A 21,306-nucleotide genomic window follows, 5' to 3' on the forward strand; every position below is an offset into this window, starting at 1 on the left:
GTATTTGTTGGGAGGAAGGTAATCTCCACGTCTTACTCCTCCGCCATCTTGAACGTCTCCCTCCACATTAACTTTTAATACAGGCTTTTATCTTCCTTTGTCTTAATTGTCATATTTTTATTGTACTTATTAATAATCTGTCCTCAGAAACTCTGCCAAAGTGATAAAACATTACATTCAAACACATCAATTAATCTAGAAGATTCTTTTTTCCTTCCAGATATTCCCTCTAGAGCATTTCAACCTCTAGTTCATTCAGTATTGGTTTCTTTTACCAATCCGATAGTGCTCTCCTGTGTTGGATTCCTTGATTCCTTTTTCTTTATGGAATCCTTTGTTTTTATGAAACATATCCTCTAGTAGATTCCTGAGAAAAGGTAAATGTTGTAGACAGATAATAACCGCCCCCCATCCCTGCCAAAGATGTCCACACCCTAATCTCCAGATCCTATGAATATGTTTTCTTATATGGCAGAAGGGACTTTGTGTATGTGATTAAGTTAAGGATCCTGTAATGAGGAAATTGCTGGATTATCTAGGTGGGTCCAACATAATCACAAGCATCCCTATAAGAGAGAGATAAGAGGTCAGAAAGGGAAGAAGATGCTACACTACTGGCTTTGAGTTTTGAAGAAGGAGCTAAGGAGCAAAGCAATGTAGGGGATTCCTAGAAGCTGGAACAAGCAAGGAAGCAAATTCTCCCCTAGAGCTTCCAGAAGGAGTACTGTAGCTCTGCAGATCCATTTCAGGCTTCGAAAATGCAGGGCTGTGAGATAAGTAAGCCTGTGTTGATTTAAGCAACTAAGTTTTTGGTAATTTGTTACAGCAGCGATGTGAAACTAATACAGGGAGAAATGGTGATTTTTTTTTTTATTAAACTGGCTTGCAGATCTGAAGTATGCCATGTACTTAATTGATGGGCTGTCTATATTTAAATTTCTAGGTTGAAAGTCACTTTCCAGAAATAATCATCTAAGTTCTTACCTTTTTTCCTCTGACTCTTTTCTTTAACATTTTTTATTCTAGTTTCCAGAAGATTTCTTCAGCTATTTTCCCCTACAGACTTTGTTGAATAATTAATTTATAGCATTATATTTGTACCTTCATTTTCTTTTTTTTTTCTCATTTTAACATCTTTATTGGAGTATAATTGCTTTACAATTGTATGTTAGTTTCAGCTTCACAACAAAATGAATCAGTTATATATATACATATGTTCCCATATCTCTTCCCGCTTGCGTCTCCCTCCCTCCCACCCTCCCTATCTCACCCCTCCAGGCAGTCACAAAGCACCGAGCTGATCTCCCTGTGCTATGCGGCTGCTTCCCACTAGCTATCTACCTTACGTTTGGTAGTGTATATATGTCCATGCCTATCTCTCGCTTTGTCACATTTTACCCTTCCCCCTCCCCATAGCCTCAAGTCCATTCTCTAGTAAGTCTGTGTCTTTATTCCTGTTTCACCCCTAGGTTTTTCATCACATTTTTTTTCTTAAATTCCATATATATGTGTTAGCATACGGTATTTGTCTCTCTCTTTCTGATTTACTTCACTCTGTATGACAGACTCTAGGTCTATCCACCTCATTACAAATAGCTCAATTTCGTTTCTTTTTATGGCTGAGTAATATTCCATTGTATATATGTGCCACATCTTCTTTATCCATTCATCCGATGATGGACATTTAGGTTGTTTCCATCTCTGGGCTATTGTAAATAGAGCTGCAATGAACATTGTGGTACATGACTCTTTTTGAATTATGGTTTTCTCAGGGTATATGCCCAGTAGTGGGATTGCTGGGTCATATGATAGTTCTATTTGTAGTTTTTTAAGGAACCTCCATACTGTTCTCCACAGTGGCTGTATCAATTTACATTCCCACCAACAGTGAAAGAGGGTTCCCTTTTCTCCACACCCTCTCCAGCATTTATTGTTCGGAGATTTTTTTGATGATGGCCATTCTGACTGGTGTGAGATGATATCTCATTGTAGTTTTGATTTGCATTTCTCTAATGATTAGTGATGTTGAGCATTCTTTCATGTGTTTGTTGGCAGTCTGTATATCTTCTTTGGAGAAATGTCTATTTAGGTCTTCTGCCCATTTTTGGATTGGGCTGTTTGTTTTTTTGTTATTAAGCTGCATGAGCTGCTTATAAATTTTGGAGATTAATCCTTTGTCAGTTACTTCATTTGCAAATATTTTCCCCCACTCTAAGGGTTGTCTTTTGGTCTTGTTTATGGTTTCCTTTGCTGTGCAAAAGCTTTTAAGTTTCATCAGGTACCATTTGTTTATTTTTGTTTTTATTTCCGTTTCTCTAGGAGGTGGGTCAAAAAGGACCTCGCTGTGATTTATGTCATAGAGTGTCCTGCCTATGTTTTCCTCTAAGAGTTTTATAGTGTCTGGCCTTACATTTAGGTCTTTAATCCATTTTGAGTTTATTTTTGTGTATGGTGTTATTGAGCTTATTTTTGTGTATGATCTAATCTCATACTTTTACATGTACCGGTCCAGTTTTCCCAGCACCACTTATTGAAGAGGCTGTCCTTTCTCCACTGTACATTCCTGCCTCCTTTATCAAAGATAAGGTGACCATATGTGCGTGCGTTTATCTCTGGGCTTTCTATCCCATTCCATTTATCTATCTTTCTGTTTTTGTGCCAGTACCATACTGTCTTGATTACTGTAGCTTTGTAGTATAGTCTGAAGTCAGGAAGCCTGATTCCTCCAGCTCTGTTTTTCGTTCTCAAGATTGCTTTAGCTATTCGGGGTCTTTTGTGTTTCAATACAAATTGTGAAATTTTTCATTCTAGTTCTGTGAAAAATGCCAGTGGTAGTTTGCTAGGGATTGCATTGAATCTGTAGATTGCTTTGGGTAGTAGAGTCATTTTCACAATGTTGATTCTTCCAATCCAAGAACATGGTATATCTCTCCATCTGTTTGTATCATCTTTAATTTCTTTCATCAGTGTCTTATAATTTTCTGCATACAGGTCTTTTGTCTCCTTAGGTAGGTTTATTCCTAGATATTTTATTCTTTTTGTTGCAATGGTAAATGGGAGTGTTTTCTTGATTTCACTTTCAGATTTTTCATCCTTAGTGTATAGGAATGCCAGAGATTTCTGTGTATTAATTTTGTATCCTGCTACTTTACCAAATTCATTGATTAGCTCTAGTAGTTTTCTGGTAGCATCTTTAGGATTCTCTATGTATAGTATCATGCCATCTGCAAACAGTGACAGCTTTACTTCTTCTTTTCCGATTTGGATTCCTTTTATTTCCTTTTCTTCTCTGATTGCTGTGGCTAAAACTTCCAAAACTATGTTGAATAAGAGTGGTGAGAGTGGGCAACCTTGTCTTGTTCCTGATCTTAGTGGAAATACTTTCAGTCTTTCACCATTGAGGACGACGTTGGCTGTGGGTTTGTCATATATGGCCTTTATTATGTTGAGGAAAGTTCCCTCTATGCCTACTTTCTGCAGGGTTTTTATCATAAATGAGTGTTGAATTTTGTCAAAAGCTTTCTCTGCATCTATTGAGATGATCATATGGCTTTTCTCCTTCAATTTGTTAATATGGTGTATCACGTTGATTGATTTGCATATATTGAAGAATCCTTGCATTCCTGGAATAAACCCCACTTGATCATGGTGTATGAGCCATTTAATGTGCTGTTGGATTCTGTTTGCTAGTATTTTGTTGAGGATTTTTGCATCTATGTTCATCAGTGATATTGGCCTGTAGTTTTCTTTCTTTGTGACGTCTTTGTCTGGTTTTGGTATCAGGGTGATGGTGGCCTCGTAGAATGAGTTGGGGAGTGTTCCTCCCTCTGCTATATTTTGGAAGAGTTTGAGAAGGATAGGTGATAGCTCTTCTCTAAATGTTTGATAGAATTCGCCTGTGAAGCCATCTGGTCCTGGGCTTTTGCTTGTTGGAAGATTTTTAATCACAGTTTCAATTTCAGTGCTTGTGATTGGTCTGTTCATATTTTCTATTTCTTCCTGATTCAGTCTTGGCAGGTTGTGCCTTTCTGAGAATTTGTCCATTTCTTCCAGGTTGTCCATTTTATTGGCATAGAGTTGCTTGTAGTAATCTCTCATGATCTTTTGTATTTCTGCAGTGTCAGTTGTTACTTCTCCTTTTTCATTTCTAATTCTATTGATTTCAGTCTTCTCCCTTTTTTTCTTGATGAGTCTGGCTAATGGTTTTTCAATTTTATTTATCTTTTCAAAGAACCAGCTTTTAGTTTTATTGATCTTTGCTATCGTTTCCTTCATTTCATTTTCATTTATTTCTGATCTGATCTTTATGATTTCTTTCCTTTGCTAGCTTTGGGGTTTTTTTGTTCTTCTTTCTCTAATTGCTTTAGGTGCAAGGTTAGGTTGTTTATTCGAGATGTTTCCTGTTTCTTAAGGTAGGATTGTATTGCTATAAACTTCCCTCTTAGAACTGCTTTTGCTGCATCCCATAGATTTTGAGTCATCGTGTCTCCATTGTCATTTGTTTCTAGGTATTTTTTGATTTCCTCTTTGATTTCTTCAGTGATCACTTCGTTATTAAGTAGTGTATTGTTTAGCCTCCATGTGTTTGTAATTTTTACAGATCTTTTCCTGTAATTGATATCTAGTCTCATAGCGTTGTGGTCAGAAAAGATACTTGATACAATTTTCTTAAATTTACGAAGGCTTGATTTGTGACCCAAGATATGATCTATCCTGGAGAATGTTCCATGAGCACTTGAGAAAAATGTGTATACTGTTGTTTTTGGATGGAATGTCCTATAAATATCAATTAAGTCCATCTTGTTTAATGTATCATTTAAAGCTTGTGTTTCCTTATTTATTTTCATTTTGGATGATCTGTCCATTGGTGAAAGTGGGGTGTTAAAGTCCCCTACTATGACTGTGTTACTGTCGATTTCCCCTTTTATGGCTGTTAGTATTTGCCTTATGTATTGAGGTGCTCCTATGTTGGGTGCATAAATATTTACAATTGTTATATCTTCTTCTTGGATCGATCCCTTGATCATTATGTACTGTCCTTCTTTGTCTCTTGTAATAGTCTTTGTTTTAAAGTCTATTTTGTCTGATATGAGAATTGCTACTCCAGCTTTCTTTTGGTTTCCATTTGCATGAAATACCTTTTTCCATCCCCTTACTTTTAGTCTGTATGTGTCTCTAGGTCTGAAGTGGGTCTCTTGTAGACAGCAAATATATGGGTCTTGTTTTTGTATCCATTCAGCCAATCTGTGTCTTTTGGTGGGAGCATTTAATCCATTTACATTTAAGGTAATTATCGATATGTATTTTCCCATTCCCATTTTCTTAATTGTTTTGGGTTCGTTATTGTAGGTCTTTTCCTTCTTTTGTGTTTCTTTCCTAGAGAAGTTCCTTTAGCAGTTTTTGTAGAGCTGGTTTGGTGGTGCTGAACTCTCTCAGCTTTTGCTTGTCTGTAAAGGTTTTAATTTCTCCATCAAATCTGAATGAGATCCTTGCTGGCTAGAGTAATCTTGGTTGCAGGTTTTTCTCCTTCAACACTTTTAATATGTCCTGCCACTCCCTTCTGGCTTGCAGAGTTTCTGCTGAAAGATCATCTGTTAACCTTATGGGGATTCCCTTGTGTGTTATTTGTTGTTTTTCCCTTGCTGCTTTTAATATGCTTTCTTTGTATTTAATTTTTGACAGTTTGATTAATATGTGTCTTGGCGTATTTCTCCTTGGATTTATCCTATATGGGACTCTCTGTGCTTCCTGGACTTGATTAACTATTTCCTTTCCCATATTAGGGAAGTTTTCAACTATAATCTCTTGAAATATTTTCTCAGTCCCTTTCTTTTTCTCTTCTTCTTCTGGAACCCCTATAATTTGAATTTTGGTGCGTTTAATGTTGTCCCAGAGGTCTCTGAGACTGTCCTCAGTTCTTTTCATTCTTTTTCCTTTATTCTGCTCTGCAGTAGTTATTTCCACTATTTTATTTTCCAGGTCACTTATCCGTTCTTCTGCCTCAGTTATTCTGCTATTGATCCCATCTAGAGTATTTTTCATTTCATTTATTGTGTTGTTCATCAGTTTGTTTCATCTTTAGTTCTTCTAGGTCCTTGTTAACTGTTTCTTGCATTTTGTCTATTCTATTTCCAAGATTTTGGAACATCTTTACTATCATTATTCTGAATTCTTTTTCAGGTAGACTGCCTATTTCCTCTTCATTTGTTAGGTCTGGTGGGTTTTTATCTTGCTCCTTCATCTGCTGTGTGTTTTTCTGTCTTTTCATTTTGCTTATCTTACTGTGTTTGGGGTCTCCTTTTTGCAGACTGAAGGTTCGTAGTTCCTGTTGTTTTTAGTGTCTGTCCCCAGTGGCTTAGGTTGGTTCAGTGGGTTGTGTAGGCTTCGTGGTGGAGGGTACTAGTGCCTGTGTTCTGGTGGATGAGGCTGGATCTTGTCTTTCTGGTGGGCAGGTCCATGTCTGGTGGTGTGTTTTGGGGTGTCTGTAGACTTATTATGATTTTGGGCAGCCTCTCTGCTAATGGGTGGGGTTGTGTTCCTGTCTTGCTAGTTGTTTGGCACAGGGTGTCCAGCACTGTAGCTTGCTGGTCGTTGAGTGAAGCTGGGTGCTGGCGTTGAGATGGAGATCTCTGGGAGATTTTCGCCATTTGATATTATGTGCAGCTGGGAGGCCTCTTGTGGACCAGTGTCCTGAAGTTGGCTCTCCCACCTCAGAGGCACAGCACTAACTCCTGGCTGCAGCAGCAAGAGCCTTTCATCCACACGGCTCCTTAATTTGGGATGATTCATTGTCTATTCATGTATTCCACAGATGCAGGGTACATCAAGTTGATTGTGGAGCTTTAATCTGCTGCTTTTGAGGCTGCTGGGAGAGATTTCCCTTTCTCTTCTTTGTTCTCACAGCTCCCAGGGGCTCAGCTTTGGATTTGGCCCCACCTGTGCGTGTAGGTCGCCGGAGGGCGTCTGTTCTTTGCTCAGAAAGGACGGGGTTAAAGGAGCCGCTGATTCGGAGGCTCTGGCTCACTCAGGCCGGGGAGGGGGTGGGTAGAGAGGGTCACCGAGTGTGGGGCGGGCCTGCGGCGGCAGAGGCCAGCGTGACGTTGCAGCAGCCTGAGGCGTGCTGTGCGTTCTCCCTGGGGAGTTGTCCCTGGATCCCGGGACCCTGGCAGTGGCGGGCTGCACAGCCTCCCCGGAAGGGGGGTGTGGATAGTGACCTGTGTTCGCACACAGGCTTCTTGGTGGCGGCAGCAGCGGTCTTAGCGTCTCATGTCTGTCTCTGGGGTCCGCACTTTTAGCCGCAGCTCATGCCCGTCTCTGGGGCTCCTTTAAGCAGCGTTCTTAATCCCCTCTCCTCGTGCACCAGGAAACAAAGAGGGAAGAAAAAGTCTCTTGCCTCTTCGGCAGGTCCAGACTTTTCCCCGGACTCCCTCCCGGCTAGCCGCGGTGCACTAATGCCCTGCAGGCTGTGTTGAAGCCGCCAACCCCAGTCCTCTCCTGGCGCTCCAACTGAAGCCAGAGCTTCAGCTCCCAGCCCCGCCCGCCCCGGCGGGTGAGCAGACAAGCCTCTCGGCTGGTGAGTGCCGGTCGGCCCTGATCCTCTGCGCTGGAATCTCTCCGCTTTGTCCTCCGTACCCCTGTTGCTTTGCTCTCCTCCGCGGCCCCGAAGCTCCCCCACTCCGCCACTCGCAGTCTCCGCCCGCCAAGGGGCTTCCTAGTGTGTGGATACTTTTCCTCCTTCACAGCTCCCTCCCACTGGTGCAGGAACCGCCCCTATCCTTTTGTCTCTGTTTATTTTTTTCTTTTGCCCTAACCAGGTACGTGGGGGGTTTCTTGCCTTTTGGGAGGTCTGAGGTCTTCTGCCAGCGTTCAGTAGATGCTCTGTAGGAGTTGTTCCACGTGTAGATGTATTTCTGGTGTATCTGTGGCGAGGAAGGTGATCTCCGCGTCTTACTCTTCCGCCATCTTCCCTGTACCTTCATTTTCTTTTCTCTCATCTCATGAAATGCTGTTTTGGTTTCAGAGATGCATTATCTTATCATATTTCTCTAAGAATCTTAAAGATGTTTTAAAAGTTTCCTTCTGTTCCCTGCATTGTCTGTATCCTCTCAGATTTTATTTTGTTATCTGTATGGATTTCTATTTTTTTATTTTTATCTTTTTTGAAATTTTACATCTATTCCTTAAATATCTAGTAAGCCTAGGATTTCTGTTCATATTGAAGAATAAAGTTTAAAACAGTGATATAAAGCTCAAGCTCACTGTCTTCAAAAGAGGATCAGATTTTTCCATTGGGAAATTCTCAGACATCTGTAGAATAAAGGCACTAATGAAGATAAGATCAGAAATCAATGAAACTGAAAACAAATGTGCAGTATAGAAAAGCAACAAGGCCAAAATTAGTTCTTTGAAAGGATTAATAAAATTGAAAAGCCTTAGACTGACTGAGTAAAAAGAGAAAACTCAAATAGCAGGAGTGAAAGTGGAAACGTCCTACAGATGGTAAAAATAATAAGAGGATATTAAGAACAAATACTTATGTCAAAGTATTTGACATTTTTTGTTTTTCTTGAAAAACACAATTTACCAAACTGATGAAAGAGGAGATAGACTATCTGAATGATTCTATAACAATTTTGAAAAATTGCATCTATGTTAGTCTGCTCTAGCTGCCATAATAGAATACCACAGACTTGGTAACTTAAACAACAAAAATTTGTTTTCTCACAGTTGTGGAGGCCTGAAGTCCAAGACTAAGGTGCTATTCATGTTGGTTTCTGGTGAGACTTCTCTTTCTGGCTTGTAGATGGCTGCCTTCTCACTGTGTCCTCACATAGCCTTTGTGCATGCATGGAGAGAAAGATCCTTCTGGTGTCTCTTCCTCTTCTTATAAGGACAACACTCTTATTGGACTAGGGTCCCATCCTTATGACCTCATTTAAAGTTAATTTCCTCCCCAAAGGCCCCATCTCCAAACACAGTCACATTGGGGCTTAGGGCTTCAACATAGCACCCAGGAAAAAAATAGAGTCTGAAATGAAGACTTCACTGGATGCACTTAACAACATTAATTATCCAAACTGAAGCACAGAGAAAAAAACGTTGGAAAAAAAACCCAGCAGGGGACTTCCTGGTGTTCCAGTGGTTAAGACTGTGCCCTTCCAATGCAGGGGGCGTGGGTTTGATGCCTGGTCAGGGAATTAAAATCCTGCATGCCTCACTGAATGGCCTAAGAAGAAAAACCCAACAGACTCAGTGACCTGTAGAACAATCTCAAGCTATCTAACATAGATGCAGTTGGAGTCCCAGAAGGAAAGATGGGCAGAAGAAAAAAACATTTGAATAAATAATGATGGATAATTATCCAAATTGGATGAAAACTATAAATGAACACATTCAGAAATTCAGCAAACCCAAACAGAATTAAGAAAGGAAGGACCAGGGGAAGGGAGGAACAGGGAGGGAGGGAGGAAAGCAACCCCACTGACTGCTGAAAACCAGTGATAAATATAATATTTTAAAAACAGCCAGAGGAAAAAGACATATTACATATAGGAGAACAAATATAAAATGATTAGAACATGTTCCCTTCTCCTTTATTTTCTGCAAGATTATGTGTAAGATTTGTGTGATTGCTTCCTTAAATCTTTGATATAATATACTTGTGAAGCCATTTGAGTCTGGAGTTTTTCTTTGTGAGATTTTTCATTACGAATTCAATTTATTTGTCATAAGGTATTTACCTTTGGTAGCCACCTAAGTGGAATTAAAATGTATCCACAGACTTGTATGCAATTTCATAGCAGCTTTTTCCCATAATAGCTCAAATCTTTAAACAAGGCAATACACACACAAACACACACACAAAAATGGAATACTACTCAGCAATAATATGTAGTGATCTTGGATATTTCACAGAAAACTTATGTTGAGCAAAAAAAGCCAGATGCAAAAGAGTACATAATGTTATGATTTCATTCTTATGAAATTCTAGACCAGGCAAAGCTAATTTATAACTAACTAGTCTGTAGTTACAGAAAGCAGATCAGTGTTGCCTAATGCCAGTGGTGGGATATTTTTGTGTGGAGTTGTAGGGATCAACAATAAAGTAGCACAAGGAAACATTTTGAGAGTGATCTAAATATTACACATTTTAATTGTAATGGAGGTTACATGGATGTATGCATTTTTCAAAATTCTCTGAACTGTGACTTAAAATGGTAATTTTTTACATAGTAATTATGTAGTAAATTATACCTCAATATAGCTGATTTAAATAGAAAAATCATTTATATTTCTATTTACTAGGAAGAAACAATAGAAAAGGACATGTTAAAAATACATTTGCAGTTTAAACATTTAAAACAGACTGTACAATAGGAACAAAAATCATCAAGTATCCTGGGATAAATCTAATGAAAGAGTGTCCAAGTTCTGTAACAAACAGTAACAAAGGAAAATTTTAAAAATCTAAATTAATGGAGAAATACACTATTTTCATGTGTTCAAAGATATAACATTGTAAAGATGTTAGTTACTCAAATTGATCAATATATGTCATCTAATCCTAATCAAAGTTCCAGTAGGTTTTTGCAGAATTTGACAATCTGATTCCTAAAACTTAAAGGGAAATGTAAAAGGATAAAAATAGTGATGAGCAACTCAAAGAGGAAAACAAAACTGGAGTATGTAAACTATAACATATTAAGATTTAAAATAAAGGTACAGTTATTGAAACTGTATGGTATTGTCAAAAGAACAGAAAATTACACCAAAGGAACAGAACTGAGTGTCCAGAAACACACCTACATCCTGACATATATAGTCACTTGAATATATGGCTAGGTGGTACTGAAATGTAGCAGGAAACACAGTCTTTTAAAGTAATTAGTTCTGGATCAACTGGAAATTCATGTGGAAAAAAAAAAAACCCTCAATTTATTACCTCACCTAAAACACAAAAGTCAATTCAAGGTAGATCATAGACTTAAATGTGAAAGTAAAGAAGTATGACATTTAGAAGGTAAAATAAAAGACCATCTTTTTACTTTGGGGTAGGTTAAAAATTTCTTAGATAAGATAAAAATGCATAAGTAATTGACTTTACTAAAATTAAAGCATCATAATAAAAAGCATTAAAATGGCGAACACTATTTTGTCTTATCTGACAAAAGCTCTACATCATAACAATAAAAAATTAATAAAAATGCCGTCAAATCAATATCAATAAAATCAGTTAAGAATACCAACTCCCAAATAAAAATTGAGCAGAAGACTTGAACATTTGCTTCACAAAAGAATATATCCAGATTGCCAACAAGCAGTTGATCGGCATCATTTTTCATCAAGGAAATGCAAATTAAAATCACAGGATACAACTACATGCCCACCAGAATTGCTACATTTAAAAGTATTGACAATACTAAATACACAGTAGTACTAAAGAATACTACATTCTTTAGTAAGAATGTGGAATTACTGGAACATTCATACACTTCTGTTCAGAGTGAAAATAGGGACAACCACTTTGGAAAACTACTTGACAATATCTACTAAAGCCAACCCAGCAATCTCACTCCAAGTTCTATATCAAGTATACCAAAAGACATTAAAAAAGATTTCTTATTATCTTGATATAATAATATACAACATAATTTACACAAACAGAAAAGGACTCAAATGTCCATCAAAAGTAGAATGGTTAAATTTTGGTATATGTTATACAATAGAATATTACACAGCAAAGAAAAAATATTACTACTATATGTTGAAACAACATGGATGAATCTTATAGACACAGTGTCAAGTGAAGGAAGGTAGAAAGTGTGCATATTGATTATTCCATTCAAATGAAGTTCAAAAATAGGCAAAACATCTAGAGAGGTAGAAGTAGAATACTGTTTATATTGGGGAGGCAAATGGCTGGAAAGGAGTAAGACGTTATTCTGGGTTACTAGCAATGTTCTGTATCTTGATTTGTACATTGGTTATAGGGGTGTACAGATTTGTAAAAAAAAGAATTATGAATCCATACACTTAAGAGCTGTGCAGTTTACTGTATGTGTTTTTTACTTTAACAAAAAGATTAAGAAACACAAATTAGTTGCACATATGACTTGGAAAAAACAAGCCATAATTATAACTATTATATTAATATTGGAACTGTAAATGAAGGCATAATTAAAGGTATTTTTAAAGGAATTGTGATAAAATGGATATAGGAAATAAGGAAGGAGAAGGAAGAGTCTAAGATAATTCAGACTTCAAACCTGGATGATTGTGAAACCTTTATAATTAAAAATAAGAACAAGATTTACTGAGTAAGGACTTGTGTTTCAAGCAATGATCATGAATTGTGTTTTGAAAATACTAGGTTTGAATTTAAAATACCTAAATGTAAAATATTTATGCTCAAGTCTTCTATGAATCTTTAGAATAATGTGTCTTAAAAGTCATTATTATGAATAAAAATAAGTTTCAAACCATCAATTACATAGAATTTTAAAATTCAGACATTAAAGATGACCAAAAATCTCATAGTTTTGAATCCCACTCAACACTGATGATACATTAAAGACAATGTAAAATTTTATAACTGATTTTGGAATTCCTGGGGTAAACTACACGTGAGCGTGATATATCCTTTTCATATCTGACTGGCCTCAAGTTGGTAGTAATTTGTTAACGATTTTTGTATCTATGTTCTTGAGGGACATTTGGTCTATAATTTTTTTTGTAATCTTTAAGATTCTATTATCAAAGTTATTCTGGCTTTATAAAATGATTTAGGAAGTATTCCCTCTATTTTTGAAAGTTACTATATCATCTTCTTTCAATTGTGGTAATTTTTTCTTTTAAGGATTTGTCCATTTCATTTAGGTTGTCAAATTCATTGACATAAGTTTTAAATTATGTGCCGTTTAGTCATTTAATGTGTGAACATTCCCTAATGACATCCCCTTTATCATTCCTGGTATTGATCATTTATATTTTTTCATTTTTTTAACTTCAATGTATTAAGGTATCATTTTTTTTTATCTCTTAAAAGACCAGATTTCGGTTTATTGAGTTCTCTATTGGTTTTATATTTTTATTTCATTGACTTCCGCTCATATCTTTTTTATTCCTTTTTCTACTTATTTTTTAAATTCTTCTCAGTTTTTTTAGCTTCCTAAGCACTATGTTTTCTTCTAAGCATAGATTTAGGTGCATCCCACAAATTTTAATACATTGTGTTTTCATTATCTTTCATTATCATTCAGTTAGAAAACTTTCTAATTTTTCTTATTGTTTCCTCTTTGAGCTAGAAATGGATTATTTAATATTCAAGGATTTCCTAAATGTCTTTTTGTTACTATTTTCTATTGTGGTCAAAGAACACACTCGGAATGATTTCAGTTATTTGAAATCTTTGAGACTTGTCTTATGGTACAGCATAGGTCCATCTTGGTGAAGGTTCCATGTTCCATTACTTTAAAAGATTGTGGGAATTCCCTGGTGGTGCAGTGGTTAAGAATTCACCTGCCACAAGAATATACAGTGGAGAAAAGACAGCCTCTTCAATAAGTGGTGCTGGGATAACTGGACAGCTACATGTAAAAGAATGAAATTAGAGCACTCCCTAACACCATACACAAAAATAAACTCAAAATGGATTAAAGACCTAAATGTAAGGCCCGACACTGCAAAACTCTTAGAGGAAAACATGGGCAGAACACTCTATGACATATATCACAGCAAGATCCTTTTTGACCCACCTCCTAGAGAAATGGAAACAAAAACAAAAATAAACAAATGGGACCTAATGAAACTTCAAAGCTTTTGCACAGCAAAGGAAACCATAAACAAGACCAAAAGACAACCCTCAGAATGGGAGAAAATATTTACAAATGAAGCAACTGACAAAGGATTAATCTCCAAAATTTACAAGCAGCTCATGCAGCTCAATATCAAAAAAACAAACAGCCCAATCCAAAAATAGGCAGAAGACCTAAATAGACATTTCTCCAAAGAAGATATACAGATTGCCAACAAACACATGGAAGGATGCTCAACATCACTAATATTAGAGGAACGCAAATCAAAACTACAATGAGATATCATCTCACACCGGTCAGAATGGCCATAATTAAAAAATCTACAAACAATAAATGCTGGAGAGGGAATGGAGAAAAGGGAATGCTCTTGCACTGTTGGTGGGAATGTAAATTGATACAGCCACTATGGAGAACAGTATGGAGGTTCCTTATAAAACTAAAAATAGAACTACCATATGACCCAGCAATCCCACTACTGGGCATAAACCCTGAGAAAACCATAACTCAAAAAGAGTCATGTACCACAATGTTCATTGCAGCTCTGTTTACAATAGCCAGGACATGGAAGCAACCTAAGTGTCCATCGACAGATGAATGGATAAAGAAGATGTGGCACATATATACAATGGAATATTACTCAGCCATAAAAAGAAATGAAATTGAGTTATTCATAGTGAGGTGGATGGACCTAGAGTCTGTCATACAGAGTGAAGTAAGGTAGAAAGAGAAAAACAAATACCGTATGCTAACACATATGTATGGAATCTAAAAAAAAAAAGTCATGAAGAACCTAGGGGCAAGACGGGAATAAAGACGCAGACCTACTAAAGAATGGACTTGAGGATACGGGGAGGGGGAAGAGTAAGCTGGGACAAAGTGAGAGAGCGGCATGGACAAATATACACTACCAAATGTAAAATAGATAGCTAGTGGGAAGCAGCCGCATAGCACAGGGAGATCAGCTCAGTGCTTTGTGACCACCTAGAGGGGTGGGATAGGGCGGGTGGGAGGGAGGGAGATGCAAGAGGGAAGAGACATGGGGATATATGTATACGTATAACAGATTCACTTTGTTATAAAGCAGAAACTAACACACCATTGTAAAGCCATTATACTCCAATAAAGATGTTTAAAAAAAAGAATCCACCTGCCAATGCAGGGGACCCGGGTTCGAGCCCTGGTCCGGGAAGATCCCACATGCCTCGGAGCAAGTAAGCCCATGTGCCACAACTACTGAGCCCGCGTGCTGCAGCTACTGAAGCCCATGTGCCCTAGAGCCCATGCTCTGCAACAAGAGAAGCCACCACAGTGAGAAGACCGAGCACCGCAAGGAAGAGTAGCCCCTGCTCACTGCAACTAGGGAAAGCCCACACGCAGCAACAAAGTTCCAACGCAGCCAAAAATAAATAAATTTAAAAAAAAAAGATTGTGGGGCTTCCCTGGTGGTGCAGTGGTTGAGAGTCCATCTGCCGATGCAGGGGACACGGGTTCGTGACCCGGTCCGGGAAGATCCCACATCCTGCGGAGCGGCTGGGCCCGTGAACCATGGCTGCTGAGCCTGCGCATCCGGAGCCTGTGCTCCGCAACGGGAGAGGCCACAAGAGTGAGAGGCCCGCGTACTGCAAAAAAAAAAAAAAAAAAAGATTGTGTATATTCTACAGTTGTCAGGTATCGTTCTATAAATGTCAATTAGGTTAAGTTCCTTGATAATGTTGTTCAGATCTTTTATCTCCTTACTGATTTGTGTGTGTGTGTACTTGATTCATTAGTTACTCAAAGAGATTTTAAAATCTATTGCCTATTATATGATCAAGCCCCACAAGATGGCTGCTCTCTTCCTCTTTATATATCCCCTGCTCTACCAGCCCCTTCCCCAGCCAGGTATTATTCTAATCCTTAGACCAAAACAGCTCCACCTGCTAGTTTATCAAAGAGAAACATCTGCCCTCATTAACCGGAGGGGCTGTGAAGGACCCTCCTCTGCCGGTTTCCCCGGTAACTGATGAGCCAACCTGATGTTAATTGCCCCTATAAATAGTAGCCTCCTTTTCCTGTAGTAGCAAAGATGTCTGCTGTGTCTTGTGTGCCATCGGGGGTGAGGTGTGGCTCCAGGCCTTTGGAGTTGTAATTTCCTATCTGTTAAACTATTGATGTCTCTGTCGCTGTTTTCAGGTTCTTTCTTCAGTCTTGCGACTGAGCAATTACAAGGCTTTCAGGCCTGTGAGGTGCAGCCCAACACCTATATTTCCCTTTAGTTTTATCAACGTTTGCTCTTTCTTTTGAAGCTCTCTTATTAGATGCAAATGAATTTGGCATTGGTATGACTTCTTAATGAAGTGACCTTTTATCAGTGGGAAATAACCTTATTTATATCTGGTAATACTCCTTGTCTTAAAGTCTACTTTGATATTAATATAGACACAGTTTTCTTATGTTTCATATTTACATGGTTCTAGAAATCCCATTCGCTTCTTTTTTAGAATTTCTATTTCTCTTTAAATACTCCATGTCTTCATGCACTGTAATCCAACCTATATTTTAAAATCTTTAATGTATTTATAATAGCTGTTTTTAAGTCCTTGATGCTAATTACAATCACTGGATTCTCAGTGACTTGGTTTGTATTGACTGCATTTTCTTTTGATTATGGATCCCATTTTCCTTCTTTGTATGTCTTGAAATTATATTGTGTATTAGACATTATGTGGAAAAAATTGTGGAGGCTGAAGTTTTAGTTTTAGTTTTGAGAGTGCAAGCCTTTTTTCTCTCCTTAGTACTTCAAGTGAGAGGCTGATTTTGTTTTTTTTTTTTTAAATACTCCTAGATTTGAGTTGGGCTTTAGGGTTGGCTGCAGCTTTAATTAGATTGAGTTAACTTGTGACTAACCCAAATTCCAACCTCCCTCTTCACAGCCACCTGTTATATCTTGTCAACGTTGAGTTGGTACACGTGTGGAATGAAGTTTTAGCTATTATTGGTTCACCTTTGTACTCAATTCTGTCTGGGCTTCTGGAACCCAAGTACTATAAGAATGTGTTGGCTTACATAAGTTCTGCATCTTTCCAGCCCCTCCTCTTCTGCTTTCTAACAAAACTCAGAAGTAAGACTTGGGGGCCGGAGAAGGGATTGTTTGGTTGAGTCATTTATTCTTTCATTTGGGTATCTTTCAGACTCTGGTTAATTCCCCAGCTCATGGTGACTCTTGAGGCCCAGCTGATTTCTCTTGATCTCTTTGAAGTTACTGCGCCATGGAAGGCCAACTCTTCCCTCAGTGTATGCACAGAGCTCACTGTTGGGTAAGGAAGCTGCCACAGCTTTATGCTCACTTAAGGAGATGTTCCTCTCTGGATTTCAGGTCATCAAGGCTTACAGGGAGAGCGGCTTCATGGGCTTGCAAGCTGTGCAGTTGCATAGGACCTACTGATTAGAAGAACCCTATACTAGGTTTAATAGCCTGATGTTACCATCTTAAAATTCTTATTTTTTGAACAAGGGACTCTGAATTGTCACAAATTATGTAGTCCTGCTTACTGGCATCCACCACTTTTCACTAACCCCATAGAAAAGTAAGATTTTTATTTGGTCTGGGATTTTCATATTGTTACCATGGAAGCATCGGTGTTTTTGCATCCTTCTACGTCCTACCGAGGTCATAAGTCTGTTTAATTTATGCCTCACCTCCTTTTAACTTCCCCACTATAGAACTCTGGGATTGTATATTGAAATTATCTGAAATTTTCCCATGCAAGTTTCACTTCTTCAATTCCTTTTTCTAATTCCCTTTAGTTGAAATGTGGGTATTTTTAGGGCTTTGTACTAGAAGTGGTTTGACAGCCATTACAAAGGGGAAAAAAAGGTAACATTTAAATTGTTTTAAATTGGCTCCTTTGTATTCTGTGCATTTCAAAATATACTGATAGCTTTCTTCTAGTGAAATTGCTATACTCACTATCCCTGAAGATTATACTGTGAACATTTTTTTTGTCTCTAAGCATTCTGTGCACACCATCTCTTATTTCTTATTCTTCTCAATTTGGCTAGGCCCAGAGCCTGTGTTTTCCATAAAATTTCTTGACAGCTCTGTGCATCTTTGCTTCTGTACACTTGTTTTTTATAATGACTGTCACATATGTCCTTTATTTTATTATTGTATTATCTGATATATTTACTTATGTTCATCACATATTTTAAACAGTATTAAGACAGTGAAATATTGTATTCAACCTCAAATGTGTAGTTATTTTTGCAAAACATGGTCTTGTGATTTGTAATCTTGATCATTTTATCTATTGACGTGACATATGTTCTAGTAAATTAAACTATAATACAATCTTTTCAGACATGTCATCATCAGAACATTAGGGTATTATATTAGGATATTCTGAATTCTTGTTATTTTTGCCTTCTTCTCACCGGTTTTTCATTCCCTAGAAATGGTTTTATTATTTTTTAAAATACCTACACATTTCTTTGACATTCGTCTACTCATTTATTCATTAATTTATACACATCACAGTACTTAATTATGCACTGACCATTGGGCAGTCACTACATGAAATTTTGACACTTCAGCAGTGATTACACTACAGTTTTTGTCCTCACAGAGATACAAATCTGCTGTTGTTGCCGTAAAGAATCTTTTGGGGGGCCAAGGAGGGCTTCCTAGAGAAAGCAACTTTTAATTTGATATTTGAAATAAGAGTTAAATAGGCCAAGAATGAATTGGAGGGAGAGGGTTTGGGGCAGGGGAGCCTTCCAAGCAGAAGGACGAATGTGCACACAGTCTCTAAGGCAAGGAATAGCAAGATGTCTTGATTAAAATGAATTTGTCTAATGAAAGAATACATTTTCAACTTACAAAGAAACTACTAGCAAAAATGGGATTATTACTTACTACACTGAAACAGTCAAAGATTTAAATTATTTTCACCAGGTCACTACTGTGCCTTTTAAAATATTCCATCAGTAAGAGGAGAATGTTATTATATTACTGGCTCTGAATTTATTGTAGACACCATCCAAGATAGCCCAAAATATCTTGGAACTCTTGTTGGAATTGGAAATGAGGATATTCATCAGGATTCATATGGAGCTTTTCTCCAGGAGCAGTGTATGAGAGGGAAGCGTTTTACAGAATTTGGTTTGGAGGCTCAGAATTTAAACATTGATCTCTGTCCCTTTTCAAAGTGCAAGGACTTAACAAAAGTGAATATTTAACAGTATCTTACAGCTCTGAAAATTATAACTTAAGTCCAGTATCATAATGTACTGAAATAAATTAGGTGTAAGCATCATATAAACAATCTGAATTTATGTTAATGAACAATATTGATTTTACTTCATTAGAAAATGCAAGAACCTCCAAAGAACATTGAAGAATTCTTAAAGCTTCAAAACTTGGTGAGTAGAATATACTGTTTTATGGGACTTTGATATATGACTGGTGCACATATCAGTCTTCTTCCTTTAGGAAAAAATAACAATTCTTTTTGATTGCTTATAGAATTACTTTGTCAGTTTAAAAAGAAATTGTTGAGAGTTTGATTAGAATTACAGTAGGCTTTTGAAATTACTTTTAGAAACTTAGTCCTTTTAAAAACTACATTCTAAAATTATATAATGTTAAAGCTATAAAGACTTTATGTGCCACCCTCATCTATCTACCTCCTTAAATGTAATTTTTTACGTTTCAAAATTACCAATGTTTTTTTTCTAATTATGACTATGATAGTCATTTTAGAAAATTAAGAGATAAGCACTGAAAAGGATAAGCATCCTAATTCTATCATTTATAGATTAATCACATATATCTCACTTTTTAAAGTAGGGAAATCATAATCTAATCAGGCTGGTAGAATTTCAAGATACTTTATTCACCTCATACTGTAATTCAGTATCTTGGACAAGAATTGTGATATCTCAAGTCTGGCATAAAGGCTACCTTTTCATAAACCTTTGTGCATATTGTAAAATCTGTTCAAATTCATTTCCATTTTAGCCTCTCCCCACTTTCCCAATGTCCCTAACAATAGCAAGTGATGACTCATACGTAAGGACTATGTTTTCAAATCTGGCTGTCATTCTAATTTGACAATGTTTGTCTCCAGGGAGTATATCTTGTGATCATATCTTATTTTTCTGAGATCTTTGTATTTTTGACACATCCAGATTTTAATGCTGGAAAACTTCCCCAGGGGGTTATGTGTTTTGTTTAAGATGTGTGTTTATAGGATTTGGGAGAGGGCACTTATGTATCTAAGTAATATTCTCTTTTTCCAAAATGGCAGGGGCACCTAGATCCTGCTGGGAAACTTCTCCAGCATTAAAAGCTGGGTATTATTCAGGTACCTGTTATCATTAGAGAATACAGTGGGTTTAGGAAGCTTTTAAAGGAAGAAAAATGGAAGTAGAATAGACCAACGCAGCTTTAAAATTTCTGATCTGCAGACTTCAGATTTATTCCCATTTAAGCTAAATTCTCAGAATATCTTACCCAAATTCCTCTTAAAGAGTTTCATCCTGTGAAAGTTCCTACTATTCCGGAAAGCATTTTCTTATTCACAAACCTTTAATTGTGTCAGCTGTATTTCTTTGTTTTGGCATTAAACAACTTTATTAAAAGATAAACTTAGATTTGCAAATATTAATGTTGTGATTCCTCTTTCCTTCCCTTCATTTCCCTTTTTTTTCTTCCCTTTCCTTGTTCTCCTTCCCTTCCTGAACAATGTACTCCTAAGGCCATTTGGCGGCCAAAACAAGGCAGCATCCACATTGGCGGGGGAGGGGAATGTTCTGTGGTCACCCAGAGCAGCCTTTCTGAACTCAGCCACCATGGGGGAAGGTATCCATGTGCTACCACAGGTGCTGGGGTCCAAGGGGGTGAGGATGGTATTCACATGTGGCCTTGGGTGGGGAGGTAGTTCAGGAAATGTGGAGGTAGGCTATGGCCTGGTATGAGAAGTCAGAGCCTAAGCAGGATGAGAGGGGCATCCACATAGTGAAGAGTCTGGCAATGGATAGGAGAGATTGGCTACCTGAAAAGATGGATCAAATAAGTACATATATTTAAGATAATGGCAGCTAGGGTTTTCACTGTTGGAGATGTTAATTATAATATGGAAAGAGAAAACTAGAATGTTTGAAACTGGAATTAGAGTTATCAGTATGAACTTGTGGTTTTAATTACATAGACTGAGGAACTGTTGTAGACTGAAGGGACTAAAGACATATGATGCTTAAACACAATGTGTGATACTGAACTAGAGCCTTTTGCTATAAAGAGCATTATTGATTTAGTTGATGAAACTTGAGTAAACTCAGAGAATTAGATAGGAACAATGTAACAATGCCAATTTCCTTATTCTGATGGTTTGTTTTTAGAAAATAAATGCTAAAGTATTCAAGGATGATGGGGTCATCAGTCAAGTAAGCAACTTACTTTCAAATGATAAAAAAGGGTTTTATAAAGCATCTGAAACTTCTAAAGTTTATG

At 37.3% G+C, this 21,306-nt stretch overlaps 1 protein-coding gene across 1 annotated transcript in view; it reads left to right on the top strand.

The window, feature by feature from the left end:
* The window catches only part of FAM227B (family with sequence similarity 227 member B), a 276,474-nt gene that overhangs the window by 9,586 nt on the left and 245,582 nt on the right, over nucleotides 1-21,306 (top strand). Inside the window, exon 2 of the mRNA XM_089907263.1 lies at nucleotides 19,161-19,214. Coding sequence (XP_089763389.1) covers nucleotides 19,164-19,214 — 51 coding nt within the window. The 5' untranslated portion in view covers nucleotides 19,161-19,163. The remainder of the gene's footprint in view (nucleotides 1-19,160; nucleotides 19,215-21,306) is intronic.

Source organism: Delphinapterus leucas, chromosome 2 (genome assembly GCF_059928025.1).
Source record: "Delphinapterus leucas isolate spDelLeu-1000000601 "Yukka" chromosome 2, BTC_Dleu_Yukka2, whole genome shotgun sequence".
Classification (NCBI taxonomy): domain Eukaryota; kingdom Metazoa; phylum Chordata; class Mammalia; order Artiodactyla; family Monodontidae; genus Delphinapterus; species Delphinapterus leucas.